This window comes from Chelmon rostratus, chromosome 3 (assembly GCF_017976325.1).
Source record: "Chelmon rostratus isolate fCheRos1 chromosome 3, fCheRos1.pri, whole genome shotgun sequence".
NCBI classification, from domain to species: Eukaryota; Metazoa; Chordata; class Actinopteri; order Chaetodontiformes; family Chaetodontidae; genus Chelmon; species Chelmon rostratus.
This window is the reverse complement of record NC_055660.1, coordinates 3,987,323-4,001,544: the sequence shown is the minus strand read 5'-3', so window position 1 is coordinate 4,001,544 and position 14,222 is coordinate 3,987,323. Positions and strand designations below refer to the sequence as shown.

Here is a 14,222-nt window from a genome sequence, read left to right as displayed (position 1 = left end):
TTGTAAATGACGATAATCATTTGTTTAAGGAGAGCAGGGATTCCTGGGACAACTTCATCAACTTCTGGGGTGCACAGAGAAGGGAAAAAGTCTGGAGAGGTCAAACAACAGCATCACCTGTAGTGTAAAGAACTGAGGCTGCATCATCTTCTCGATTAATAGCTGTCTGGCCTATAAAATGTCAGAAAATGGTGAAAAAAAAAAAACGCTGATCAGTGTTTCCCGAAGCCCAAGATGACATCCTCAAACTCAAAATGTTCAGTTTACTGTCACAGAGGAGTGAAGAAAGCAGAAAATATTCACATTTAACAAGCTGGAGCACTCCAACTAACTTACAGCATTGAAAACATAATGGAGCACGTCTAGTAATGACATGTTTAATTAAGGTATATTAGTGTCAAAAATGACAATCACACAGGATTGAAATGATTTGTTATTTTCAGTTGGTTGCTTAAGAACCAGCAGCAGGAAATACTTCACTGCATTTTCATGTAATGCAAGTCTAAAACATTATATGAAAAAGGGTGAGGGGCTTTCCGGCAAGACAAACTGAAAGCAGTGCATGTGTGTCAGCCAAGCCAAGCGCACAAGAGTAGAGTTCAAACAGATAACAATCTAATAATGTCAGCCCATCTGAGGTGTGTGACTGAGAGCAAACAAGGCAGGGAGTTATCACAAGAAGCCAGGGCCTTGCATTCTCAAATACAAGCCTCATTAAACTGAATGACAACAGCAGATTAGGAAGACAAAGCCGTCACTCATAATATGTGGTAATTAGTTAATCTGCTACTCTCCAGCAAGCTGCTTTTCCCACTCATAACATGACCAAATGGAGGGGTGGAAAATCCCTGAAAATCCGAGGAACAGTGAACACATCAACGCCTCCTCCCAAGGCAAGTGAGCCCAAACACTTTAAAAGTTTAAAACGTTAAAATCAACTTACGCTTCGTCGCGTTGATGAGGTTCTTCCCATCTTTGTACAGCTCTTTGATAAACCTGTTAGTTTTGTCCAGCTCGGCTTCGTGTGCCTTTATTTTCTCCCTGAAGCTGGGGCTGTCCAGATAGCATTCACTGAATTCCAGCGGGTGTAATCCCATTTCTGTCACAAGATTGATAGCTTCGTTTTACAGAACGGGGAAAACTAGTCGAAAAGACGCGCACTTTGTAGCTTAAAAAAATAGCCGATACAATCAAATTACCGCTCTTTCCGCTGGCAGTCTCAAGTGTAGCAGAGAAAGCATAGCTACGTCAAGTAGCAGCAGCTAACGGCGGTTAGCATGGTGACTTCTGACACGGGCGCATGGGTGTTGTTCCACAGTTGTCAGATAACGAAAAGAGTAGCTAACCGGTAAAACAGTTAAAAGGTGATAACAAGACGCTATCAGGTGAAGTACTCATCGGGCGTCCGCTCACGGGAGTTGTCAGACAGTCATAGCTGCTATATCCCACTTTTCCTTCGTCCATCAAACGCTCTCCACCTAGCAAAGTGACAGATTGAGAAACTCCACTGACATCTGTGTGCGTGTAGCAAACTTCTGCCAAAGAGTAGCTAGCTTCTGCAAGAGGCGTCATCGTAATCCACTTCCGCTTTCGCTTTGCCGCCCGGTGAGTACTGATTTGGTTGTTCGCAGGTTCAACAGATAACAGCAGTGGCGAAAAAATATTCAAACCTTTTACTTACGTAAAACTAACCAACAGACTGAAAAAAAGTGTATTGAAAAGTTTAAGAGTATTTTATTCAAAATATTACTCAAGTAAATTTTAAGCAGTAGACGATTGGTAGAAAATGTGATGTTAAGTATATAAAATTAAAAGGAAAAAAATGGACCGTGAGAGTGCTGTATCATTATATATTATATTACTTGATTAATGTGTAAGTAGTATTTTACAGTTGTAGCTAGTAGAAGTAGTGCTAATTTAAACTACTTTATACAGTGCTGGATTACTGAATCAACAACAATATACAATAATGTATATAATCTCATTATATGTTATATTTGTAAAATATTGATTTGGAAAGTTGCTATTACAGATGTTGCATAAATGTAGTGGACAGACAAGTGCTCACTCTGTAATGTGTGAAGTAGAAGTAGAAACTGTTAGATACATACAAATATCATTTCAATTGTTTTTAAGTACAGTAATTGAGTAAATGTACTTGTTGCCATGTTAAAACTAAACTTGGCTAAGTTTTTAGACATCTAGGTTATACCTATAATTCCTTCAATGTGACGCAGGCCACAACAATAAACAGAGAGTGAAAAGCTGGTGAACATCTAAAAACCTCAACGTCAATAGTCACTGAAACTAAACAGTGCTGGAGGAGCAGAAGGGAAAAAAATTCTAATCTGAGGGCAGACTACTCCAATTGTCAATCACAAACAGTGGCTATCACTAGAAGGTGGAGCTACTATCAGCCACTTCCTTTACATGCATCAAAAACACTCTGGAATAGAGGCAATAACGATGGCATTTGATTTTAAAGTGAAGAAGCGTGAGCAAATAATTATACTTAAGGGTTTAACCAACTAGAATGCCACATGCAAAACACAGGACGCAGTTACAAGCATATAGGAAAAAATATGTATGCACGTTTTAAAAACGTAGGGATCGTAACTATCTTTATCCTTTGTAGTCTTTGATTGTGCTTCAAGACTCGCCTGTGATTGATTCCGTCCACTGGCAAATCTGAGGCGTAAACATTTACTGTAGCGTAATTTGTAAACAAATACGGAAATCATTATTCGTCAACTTTTCTTCAGATAATACGCTCTGCTCGTAACTTCATATATCAGAAACTTAGTTAAAATTGCACTCGCGGAACCTTGTCCCTTTGCATGTTTCTTCCCGAGCTGTTTAGCGCGCGGACGCGTTTCTTGTTTAACGGTAGACGATGCATGATCCGTAGCAGATATGTGATTTACGGTTTTAATCAACACTCAGCCGTTACAGCGTGAATATAAGCGGATAGGGTGATTTTCTGACATGCAGCTAGCTTGTCGTAGCGACTGTCAGATAAGCTTTTATCATGTGAGCTAACGTTAGCCTGCCGCTAGACGAAGGTTTGCTCCCAACGATGCTAACGACTCCCGTTTCGCGTGATGGCAAGATTAGCAACGCTACCTTAACCAAACAGTAGTGAGCGTCTCATACCGCCGCCTGTGATCTAAAACAACATACAGTAAGTCAACATTAATTAGTGATGGCTGGAAAGTACTTAGCATTTTGTTTAAAATGCCTTTCTTAACGCTCTTTTATAATAAACAGTTGCTTACCTATCAAATATTTCTTATTTATGTTGTCATTAATCAAACTTTTCGCATCCGTGGAAGACCGTTTAGCCTAGATGCGTTGGTAAGTCAAAACTAGAAGTCAAAAAATGATCCATTTCTTATCTTATGTTACGAAATACAGAAATTTACTATTCTCACAATTAAAAAAAAAAAATGTGTTTTTTGCCAGAAATCGGCTTCCGTAGCCTGTGAACCTACAGTACAGAGTCATGTGGGGAACCTTTTTGTCCAATTAAAAGTGGCATCAGTCTGTATGGTATCATCAGACATTATCACTTCTTGATAGACTCTCCACTCTTCTTTTCCTGCAAGGGATGCCTAATGCCAGCGCACGGCCAAAGCATGGCAGGAGGGCTCGAAGGCGACGCAGAGAGGACCCTGCCAGGAACGAGCTGGTCTCCAGTTCCCTAGAAAGTGCCCAGCAGTGCCTGTTCAGCCAAGATTATGGGACTGCGTTTGTGCACTACCTTCTTGTCCTCAACCTCGCGCCTGTGTTTAAGGACTTTGCAAGGGTAATGACTGTTTACCCTCCTCTGAAAACCTGTCTGCCTACGTTCACAGCCAAACATTGTGCACACGTAACCAGCCACAATCGTACCCGCAGCAGTCTGCGTTTACTGCCGCAGAGTAGAAAGGTGTTTAACTTTGGGGCTAAATGTTGTGATGTCTCCCTTTTAGGAGTCCTTCAGGTTCACTCTCTTCAAATGGACAGAGGAGCTGGACTCTGTGGGCCGCATTCAGGACCTCTTCGACTGTTATGAACAAGCGCTGGAACTGTTTCCTGCTGATGAGGTTATCCTGAACAGCATGGGTGAACACCTGTTCAGGTATTACCCTCATCTTCCTACAATGCATCACCACTCCTGTAATTACAGTGCATAATGTAGCGTTACATTATTTAGACGAATTATCTGCTCAAGATGTTTTTTTTTACTATGTTGTGGCTCCTCTTCACATCCAGAATGGGCTTTAGAGATGAAGCTGCAGGTCATTTCCACAAAGCGTTGAAGCTGAGACCAGACTATCCAGAAGCCAGGGAGAACTTCTACCGTGTGGCCAACTGGCTGGTGGAGCGCTGGCATTTCTTAATGCTCAACGACCATGGGAGGAACCGGAAGTACCAGCAAGCCATTCAGAAGGCTGTTCAGAGCGGCTGCAGCACTGTACTTGACATAGGTACTGGCACTGGGATCCTTGGGTGAGATATTTTCATTGAGATTTTGGAAACTTTTTATTCTGTGAGTGATGGAGAGCTCTTTTTAATTGTACGTTACGACCCAAACACACACTCTGTTTATTCTTTTGGCTACAGCTAGAGCAGGACCTGTGTTTTCATGTGTGGGTATCATTATTCTGATTTCCTGCTTCTGTCTGTTAAGTATGTGTGCTAAGAAGGCAGGGGCCGCTGAGGTGTATGCCTGTGAACTGTCGAAGACCATGTATGAATTGGCCTGTGAGGTGGTGACCGCTAACGGAATGGATGGTAGCATCAGGATCCTCCATATGAAATCTCTGGAGATGGAAGTGCCGAAGGACATCCCACACAGGTACAATCTGAAGTGAAACTACAATCCATATAATAAATTACAGTATTTATACCAAAACTATTTTAAGTTCATCCTACAAGCGCAGTATCTTTTATCTTTTTTTTGTGCTGGTACGAAATTCATGCTCATGTTTAAGAGCTAAGTAGTGTTTCTCATGTTTTTCCATTCAATGCTTTGTTTTTCTCAGGGTTTCCTTGGTGGTGACAGAGACGGTGGATGCAGGATTGTTTGGAGAGGGCATCATAGAGAGTCTCATTCATGCCTGGCACCACCTGCTGCTACCTCCACAGGTACAGTACCTTGCATTATTAAACACAAACAGGAAACTGAACTTTTTCTCAATGTGCCAGAGTCTGATGCACCCAGAAATTATTGCCATTTGCACTGACATACAGGGTTGAAAATCCTGACTAATGTTGGCCTTCATGGCGCTCCCTGTCAACTCACAAAGTAGAAAAATAAATGAATTGAAGCGTTTCCCCTGGAAGTTGCTTTTAAAATGTCCAGCAAAGTGCAGATCTCATTGGGCAACGTCCATGGTACCCAAGTTGTGACATTTCACAGCTGTAGTGTGTAGCTTTTATTAAAATCACGTGTTTCTTGTCCTAAAGAGAGGCGAGAATGAATTCCAGGAGCAGTCTGCGACAGGACGAGTCATCCCCGCCGGAGCCACAGTGTTTGGTATGGCTGTCGAGTGCCTCGAGATCCGCAGGCATCACCGGTAGGCCCCGGAGTCCATCTGAATTCCTGTCGATAGGCTGTGAGAGAGAGACACACAGAAGAAGGTGTTCTTTAGAAGCAGCACCATGACACCGCTTTGTTTTTCACCCAGGCTTTGCGTGTCAGAGGTGGGCAGCCTGTCCATGGCTGCAGCCGGGGAGCTCCGCAGCCCGGTGAGCTGCAGCCCTGAGCCGGATGAATCCATGGAGCCGTACACCACAGAGAGGCTGAGCAGACTGCCGGGGGGGTATAAACCCCTCACGGAGCCATTCACAGCCCTCAACATAGATTTCAACAACGTGCAGGTGAGCAGGAGCAGGAAAGACAACAGCGTGTCATCAGCTCAACACACAGCATATCATCCAGTGATGTGATAATTGAATGAATCCAGCTACTGTCAAATTAATGTGCTTAACTTAACTTTTGCATGTTCTTTGTGCCTGACATGCAGCCATGGGAGAAATCCCATCGTGCAACGCGTATTTGTTGCCTTGAGTCAAGCAGATTAATGCAGCTCTGAGAAAAATAATTAATTCACCTGACCATATGTCTATTGTTCCCATGAAACATATTGGCTGCCTCGCAGGCTAAAATATTGTACATCAGCGGCCACTTATTATGTAGCTACAGTATGGGCCTGCAGGGATTGTTGCCTGATTTATTAGCTCCCAGTGCACACTTGGCAGACTGGAGAGACGGCATTTGTCTGCCAGACAGAACCTGTAGGATAATTTGTCAGTATTTATCACTGAGAATATTTATCCACACACATGCACCAGGGACTTGTGTGATACTGTGTCTAGAATCTGTGTGTGTGTGTGTGTGTGTGTGTGTGTGTGTGTGTGTGTGTGAGAGAGAGAGAGTCAAATTCACTTTAGCAGAGTGATATTTAAAGTTAGGAGCACTGCATTGTAATTCAGTTAGTTATGTAGTTCTCTGTGCACCGCATTAGATTCAAACAGATAAAAAATGGCTTGTGAAATCAGCTGTGAGTTTGTGTCTCAATCTCAATAACGTAGAAATAAGCAGGACTGAAAAATACTTTTACAACACATTCATCTTGCAATTTTCTATTTAAGAGGTTGAGATGTTATATCACTGAAATCCTGTTTGCATTACCACCTTTAGAACATCAGGAGGCCTTCAGAGTCTCTGCAATGAGTATTGCCATTTATTTTTTGCTGATTTTGGACTATTTTAAAGTAGCCCCAGTGCACTGGCAAAGTGGCACAAAAGAGACGGCTCCAGTAAGGTGCATTTATAATCACCTAGACGATGTTTGCTCTATTACATCTCATGCTGTTGCAGCAGAGAGTCTTGTTGCTTGCCAGCAGCCAGACGGGACAGAATTAATATCATATCAGTGTTACTGGGCTGCATGAAAATAAAGTCGGTAGCCTGTCTGGTTTAGAATTAGACTTGTGATTTATGAAACTGACAGTATATTTATGCAGAGTATGAAATGTATTCCTATATCTTTACATAACTCTTCTCAGCTTTTGACTTGAAGCTACAAGACCAGTAACACCCAAGCTGTCAGAGGCAGATAACATTCAGAGCCCCCTTTTTTAACATTAAATCTTATTTCCCTATTTTTCACCTATGTTTACAGCCAAACTTGTGATGATTTTTGCCATTTTAACCAATAATCTTGAACCGTTTTGTATTGGTCACCTGCAGGAACTGGAGGGGCTGAGCTCCAGGGAGGCTCAGAGGATCTACCTGCCGGTCACTCAGGAGGGGGAGCTGGACGCCCTGGCTGTGTGGTTCCAGCTCCACCTGGATGAGGAGAGCAGTCTGTCCACTGGGCCGCAGGAGGACACCTGCTGGGAGCAAGCCATCTACCCTGTCCACAGCACCAAGGGTACGTAACGTGGGACACCATGGAGGACGTTTGGCAACATATTTCACGCTCATTTTTACTGGTTTTAAGTCTCAGATAAATCAGCTTGGTCCATCTGCAACAGTGCATCCAGGGTTGTTTCAAGGCTTCAGCATGTTTACAAAGCTGTAATCAAGCTTCCTTTATTTTCTGCTCAGCTCCTCTATTTATCATGCATTTCCATGTTACACCAGAAGAGGGCAGTGTATGTTGAAGACTACACACAGTATTTAACACGTTTTATGTTTCAAATATTTTTATCGGATGCATTTGTGCAAAAATCTTTCCTCAATTCAGTTCTTACACTGTTTCACAAATATGGTGGAAAATAACAGAGAGAAAGTGAGAGAAATGATTAGATGAAAAGAGTAAAAGAAAGAATTTTCAGTTTGAGTTCAATTTGTGTTCAAGAAAAGAAATGAGATTTTAAAAATATCTTTGGTTTATCATTCAAAAATGTTTAACTGTGTTCAATAATGCTTGCAGGACATATTTCAGCCTATAATCATCACTGCTACTTTATTACAACTGTCAGTTAATTTTTGAGAAAAATTCCTGACTGTTTGTACTTCACCTCCCTGTAATGCCACAAAAAGCTCCCTGAAAGTCTTGAAAACCTGATACTTCATTATCACCACTCAAGTCCACAATATGCCAGTGTAAAAAAATCCAGTGCATTTATAAGGCCTATTAATGGAATACACCACTGTACCAAATAAATATAACACCACTTTTATGGTCTTCAAGGCTTGAAATAAAGCTGTAACACCAAAGTAAATTTGATATTTGTTAAGCAAGATAAAGTTTAAAGCGCGTGCCTCTCGGAGCACTCCGTATTCTCTCCTCTCCCATTGTGCCAGGCCACAGTGAACCTAACAGGCACCGACATGAGGTGACATGTTCCAGTTGGCATCGCAGCGCATCGTCTTTTCAGACGGGGCCCAACAGCATCTCGCTGCCCCGCTAATTGGCGAAGGCAGCGTCGGGGGAGCCGCCACCTTTCCCGGTGATCACCGACATCCGTTTCCCGGCCGCTGTGACGTGTGCGCCGTGATCGCCTGTGACACTCTTTAGTGTTCATGAAATTCTTATAGGCGATAAATATGCATTTTTCCCAAATGCCTCTGACGAGCCGCGCGCCGACACGAAGACATGAACAGATGTTATTCCTGTAGGAATCCTTTCTGAGCCTCTCCCCCTCCCTCTGTGCACCCGGTCCCCTGAATCTCATTTCTCCGTTGGGCTCGCTCTCCCTTTCCCTCTCTGCACCTCTCTGCCTCTTTCTACCCCTTCTTCACCGTTTTAAAATTCAATGTCAAGACTATTTTGTTTACATATACATCCCAAAAACAATGTGTGCAGCATTTGACACCCTCTACCCTTAGACCCCTGTTAGCTTAGCATTTATAGAGCGTTAATTTTACCTGCACATATTTTTTCTTTTTGTTCCCATCTCAGGTGTTTCTCTGTTTTGCAGCAGTTGTACATAAAGCCTGAAGTCACGCAGGTCATCATTAAAATGTTTTGTCACTAGTGCTGATAAGATACCTGATGATGCCTTAGTATCAAAACCAGAGCAGACTTTTTTTGACACTTAACTTAGTGAAATATAAAGATGTTTCTCTACAGAACCCTTTTTTTTTCAAACGTTTCAGCACAAGCAGATGTAGAACTTTGAACATGACCTACATAAAACTGTCTAAAACTGGTAAAATTATAGTTTGTAGTCTCCACAGCCAGAGAACAGAGAACAGTCTGGCTGCACCCGCTATCACTCTAGGACAGGGGGGGAAAAAACGCTGTTGCTTTGAGCCAATAGCAGTTGTCTTTGGAGGCGCAATGCCCAGGATGTAGCAACAGTGCCCTTGCAAACTAGTTTTGAGGGGGGACTTGTTTTGGTGGGACATTTGCATGTGGGAAGGAAGCCCTGGTATTAAAATGGCCGAGTCCCTGCAAAAGAGAAGGTAGCAGCTGCTAGCTTGTTTACGTTCGTAGCGTTGGCGACCAGGTTAGGCATAGATCAGCGTGTAGGTTGCCAGCTTAAGGTTCTTCCACACAGGTGACAACACACAGGTCCACTACCACTACCTACCTAGAGCCTTATGCCCAAAGTCTACATGTGGTGAGAAAGGCTCGCAAAATTGTGATTTAAATCAGGAACTGTCTGATTAAAAAAATATGCCAACCAAATTATAACTCCTACCTGACATCCAATGCCATCTACCACACTCTGGTTTCTTTCTGTGTTTCTTTCCAGGTTTTCTCCTGAAACCTCAAGACGAGCTGATTGTTGAAGTCTCCTGCAGAGATGCCTACCTGAGGCTCTGCAGTGTCGCTGTGCTGAGAGGTGGCCATGAAATCCACCTAGACAAGCGGTTGGATCCGCAGCACCCCGGAAACCCCATGTCAAATCCAAACCCAGAGGCAGAACTGTGCAGTGCGCTGGCGTGTCTTCAGACTGACCAGCATCAGACTAAAGACTTCAGCATGCTGGAATGCTCAGAGATGGCGCTCCTGAACAACCATGATTACCATCAGAACTTTTGCAGCGCGCTGGCCAAGCTCATCTCCCAGCTGAAGGTCAAATGGCAAAACCAGGAGCGAGGATCAGGTGTTCAGTCAGACTCGGCAGACTGTAGCGACCTGCTCTATGTCCTCGACGTGTCAGAGGGCTTCTCTCTGCTCTCCCTCATCGCCGCCAGCCACGGTCATGTAAAAGCGTACAGCTCTGTGGAAAAGCACAAGCAACAGGAAGTCCTAAAGAGGCTGGCTCGCTCCAGTAACATCCCAGAACAGCATCTGGAGTTCTGGCTCAACCACGTGGAGGATGAGCAGGGGATGCTGCAAAGGCCGTCCAGAGAGAAGCTGTGGAGTGCCATCATTCTGGACTGTGTGGAGACTTGTGGTCTCATTAGACAGAAGTTGATGGAGAAGGCTTCTCTTGCCAGGTAAGGGGAAGCAGCCAGAGACGGGCATGCAGAAGTGTGCTTTTGACGTTTCATGGCAAAATATATCTCTGATCTCTATGAGGTGTCTGCTGGAGGAAGGAGGACGCATTTTCCCAGAAAAGATTGTGGTGCACGGTGTGCTGGTGGAGTCCGACACGCTGCTGCTGGAGAGTGCTGTTCAGGGTCAGGAGCCAACACTGGGATTCAATATCGCTCCCTTCATCAACCAGTTCACCGTAAGTTTACCGACACAAGCTAGCACGTATCACGGCTAACTTATTTACGGTGTTTACTTTGCATGCAAAGATCTTGACTCGAGGAGCTAACGGTTTCTGCAGGGTTTTGTATTTTTCTGTCTTTTTTAAATCTTGGACTTGGAAAAAGATTTGGCCTCTTCTCAGGGAAGAGGTGAAGGAACCTACGTTGCAGGAAATGTGGCATCAGATGTGATGCTGCAGTTCAGTTAGTTACTTATTCAAAGAAGCATCTAATCAAACAACAGTGTGAGGCATGACCATTACTAAACCGCACTGTTTTATAGCCGGCATGTCATTAAGAATAGCCTGACTAACTAATCAGCACTAACTTTGGTCTTACAAGTTACCAGGTGACAGTCAGGTGATAATGGCATGACTCAATGGTGGCTTATCACAGACATACTGGTTTTCAGTGTATGTGACAATATAAGCAGTGACAAATTTCAGCCAGAACTGACGTGTATTTTTACTGTCGTGTAAAATGTCAGTATGCATCCCGTTTGCAGTTATTTATTGAGCAAATGTTAAAAAACAAAAATATATAAGTGTTAATGTTAAAAAACGAATATTGGCTGATATATCGTATTCTGTGTTCAAATCCAGCCTCAGTGGGGTTCAGGTGTTTCTATGTCTGCGCTATAAATCCATTTATATTCTTGTTGACTTTCCTGAACCGGGAGTAAATATTAATATAACAGATTCAAGGATATGTTTTCAGTGTGGAGGCCACAGTGTGTGTCTTAAAGGACGTCAGGTGTAGAATATGAACAGGAAGCTGATGATATTAACTTCTGTTTGTTCATGAGGTAAAACTTTTGAATGTGTTCTTACTAAATAGTGGTTTTGAATTCTATCAGAGTAATGACCGAGCCATGTTGTCAAGCAGAAATTTCTGCAGTCGTCGCAACACAAGTTGCAAAATCTTGTATCTTGTATTCTGTCTCATGTTCCTGATGCAACAGTCAATATTGACAGTTTTCACATACAGTACGCCGGGTTAGCAAGCTTGCATCACATTCAAAGTTCGCCCATTAGGAGCAAATCTGTTACTTTTGGGTTTTGTTAAATATGACTGACATATAGTGCAATACTATAAAGCTGCAAAAACAAATCTCAGGACAGATTTTACTTGCCCAAGTTAATCAGACTGTGCATGCAGTTGTTTTGTTTCCTGCCGCGTCTGGGTTGTCTTTTGTTGAACACGGTTTTTCACTCGGAGTGCTGAGGTCCAGGACTGTGTTTTCTGTTGCGCTCTCCTCTTTGATGTGCGTTTCCCAGCTGCATTAAAGAAGCTGCGAAATCCCTTTGAATTCTTTTTCTTTATTTGGTCTGGAAATTATCCTTTTTTTTTTTTTTCTCCCAGCGTCGTGTTTGTGCTCTAATTCCGCAGGCCCCACACGGGACGGTCGTTTGTTTTAACAGATGTTGTCTTTGAAGCCCTCAGCGGAGGGCACTTTCTAGCACAACTGTCACACAAGACACAACACACAGCTTGGCCCAAGACATTCCTACCTGAATCCATCAGTACACATTACATCAAGCACATCAAACAGCAGGCTCCGAGGTCTACACAACTGTGACAGGGAGGAGGAAAGATTCTTTTGTTCTGCGGTAAAGGAAACAGTGACACTTTCTGCGCTGCCACTTCGGTTTCTCCTGCTGTCTGCAGCCCTGCAGCCGCGGCCTGCCCGCTGACTTTTCAAGAGTTTGAGCATCAATCAGTGATTGAGTGATGATCCAGTGACACTACGAATTAAACCTGAATGTGGATGAATCGTGGTCTGTGAGAGAGTGACAGTGACAGCTGTGAGTCTGCTTATCATGTCTGATATCCTGCAGCAGTGTTTCTCTTTTTTTTTTCTGACACACAAAATCATACAGCCACAATTATAAAGTCAGAGCAGTTTGTCTTGATTTTATTGGAGAAATCCGTTCCCGGTCTTGCAGACAGTGGTTGCCAACCTGTGCATCAGGAGCACCTGCTTTGTGTTACATTGCTATATGCAGAAATATTAAGGAAAAATGTTCGAACTTTAAGAGAACGTGCAGTAATATCAGCTGTGACCTTGCAGATTTGAAAAGTGGACGACCGGCCTTGGTGAATGTCTGCGCTCTCTGAGTGACCTTCTGGTTGATAATCACCACATGGTCCTTTCCTTTTTCTGCTGCAAACGACTCACTAACATCGTGTTTGTCTTTTATGTGCTTTAGGTACCGGTCCATGTGTTTCTGGACTTTTCCACACTGGAGTGCAAACACCTCAGTGAGTCGGTGGAGCTCTTTGTTCTTGACCTAATGAATGCCAACGCAAACTACATTGACAGACAAGTAAAGGTAAGACTAGAACCTGAAACCTGGATTCATGCATTGACTCTCAAAAATCCCTGAGCTACTTCCTGGTACATTAACGTATTGCACTAAAACCCAAGAACTGAGTCACACTCACTAAGACACACAGCGCACATCTCGCCTGGACAAACTTCTAACTTTACTCCACGTCCTCTTTGAATTCAGCACAAAACCACAGTTTGAACTTTCAGAGATAAAACTTTTAAACAGCTTGAAAAACTTTTGGAACATTAAAATATTTTCAGACACTCCAGAAGGTGCTTTTAACATTCATCCAGAGATCAAGCATGAGGTGCAAAGACCATAAATATTAAATGCAAAAGGAAATAACTTATTGGTCATGATACAACTAAAAGGAACCAGAATTTAAAGTTTGTGTGTCATTAAACAGAAGCAAAACATATATATATATATATATATATATATATATATATAGGTAACTGACTCAGAGCACAGTATACCTGACTGTTCTTATGTACCATTAAGCATAATCCCTGCTTCCCAGGTCCAGGCTACGTCTGCAGGCAGAATAACCGCAATTCCCTTCTGGTACCACATCTATCTGGACCAGGAGATCAGTGTCAGCACCCTCAGCCCGAACTCTCACTGGAAGCAGGCAGCCGTTGTGCTGCAGCAGCCCCTGGAGGTACGAGCTGGAGACTGGGTCCGCCTCACTGTGAAGCTTCACAAAAGCACCATCTCCATATCAGCCCTTTTAGAGAATGCCGCCGGGCAAATGGAGCAATAATCGCCAACACTGTAGTTTTTCAGTTACTCGCTATGTATGTTGTGCTTCTATCAAAGAAGCTGTGGCCACAAAGGGAAATGCATTAAATACAGTGCATTCCACCCCTCTCTGGTATCATTTAAAGGTTTACCTTCCTCAGTGTCATTTTTCATAAATACCAAGTTTTTCCAGACACATTGGATCTCTGCTGTGAGATTCAGAAGAAGACTGTGTGAACCAAACCCGGTAGTACCAGTAGGACGCCGGGTAGTCATGATCAGAAAGACTTACCCTTCAAGTTACGTTTTTATTTCTAAATTGTGCTATAAGATCATAGGACAGTTAAAGTTTGTACTTAAAATGTTTGTATGATATAAATATTATAGTTGTCCCTTGATTATGGGCGCAGATGTTTTTGTAAAGATGTTTGTCGGTATCAATAAAAACATTGCAACAATAAAACAAAGTGAGTTTTCTTCTTCATGAAAGCAACAAAAGA

The 14,222-nt window shown here is 42.9% G+C and overlaps 2 protein-coding genes across 6 annotated transcripts in view; one reads left to right on the top strand and one right to left on the bottom strand.

Moving 5' to 3' along the window:
* Positions 1-1,519, bottom strand: part of arhgap10 (Rho GTPase activating protein 10) — a 48,726-nt gene extending 47,207 nt beyond the window's left edge. For all 4 annotated transcript variants that reach the window (XR_006006730.1, XM_041933554.1, XM_041933556.1 and 1 more), the window contains exon 1: positions 944-1,519. Coding sequence is in view for 3 of the 4 variants with exons in the window: in XM_041933554.1 (XP_041789488.1) it covers positions 944-1,097 (154 nt within the window). In the remaining variant the exon portion in view is untranslated. The remainder of the gene's footprint in view (positions 1-943) is intronic.
* A 1,365-nt stretch (positions 1,520-2,884) lies between these two features.
* prmt9 (protein arginine methyltransferase 9) lies at positions 2,885-14,183 on the top strand. 2 transcript variants are annotated; one of them, XM_041965378.1, is made up of 13 exons: positions 2,885-3,181; positions 3,606-3,805; positions 3,972-4,120; positions 4,255-4,491; positions 4,673-4,840; positions 5,028-5,130; positions 5,452-5,561; positions 5,673-5,865; positions 7,241-7,424; positions 9,700-10,390; positions 10,473-10,626; positions 12,859-12,981; positions 13,502-14,183. In XM_041965378.1, the coding sequence occupies exons 2-13, from the start codon at positions 3,608-3,610 to the stop codon at positions 13,742-13,744; spliced, it is 2,553 nt and encodes an 850-aa protein (XP_041821312.1). In that variant the 5' UTR covers positions 2,885-3,181; positions 3,606-3,607; the 3' UTR covers positions 13,745-14,183. The 2 variants fall into 2 exon arrangements, with proteins under 2 accessions (XP_041821312.1, XP_041821320.1); XM_041965386.1 differs by lacking the exons at positions 2,885-3,181; positions 3,606-3,805; positions 3,972-4,120 and having other exon boundaries at positions 4,337-4,469.
* Positions 14,184-14,222: the final 39 nt, after the last annotated feature.

Coding starts and splice junctions, on each gene's coding strand:
- prmt9 (XM_041965378.1), top strand. CDS start 3,608: ATGCCTAATGCCAGCGCACGGCCAAAGCATGGCAGGAGGGCTCGAAGG. Junction 10,391..10,472: donor GAGAAGGCTTCTCTTGCCAG/GTAAGGGGAAGC, acceptor GATCTCTATGAG/GTGTCTGCTGGAGGAAGGAG. Junction 12,982..13,501: donor ACATTGACAGACAAGTAAAG/GTAAGACTAGAA, acceptor CCTGCTTCCCAG/GTCCAGGCTACGTCTGCAGG.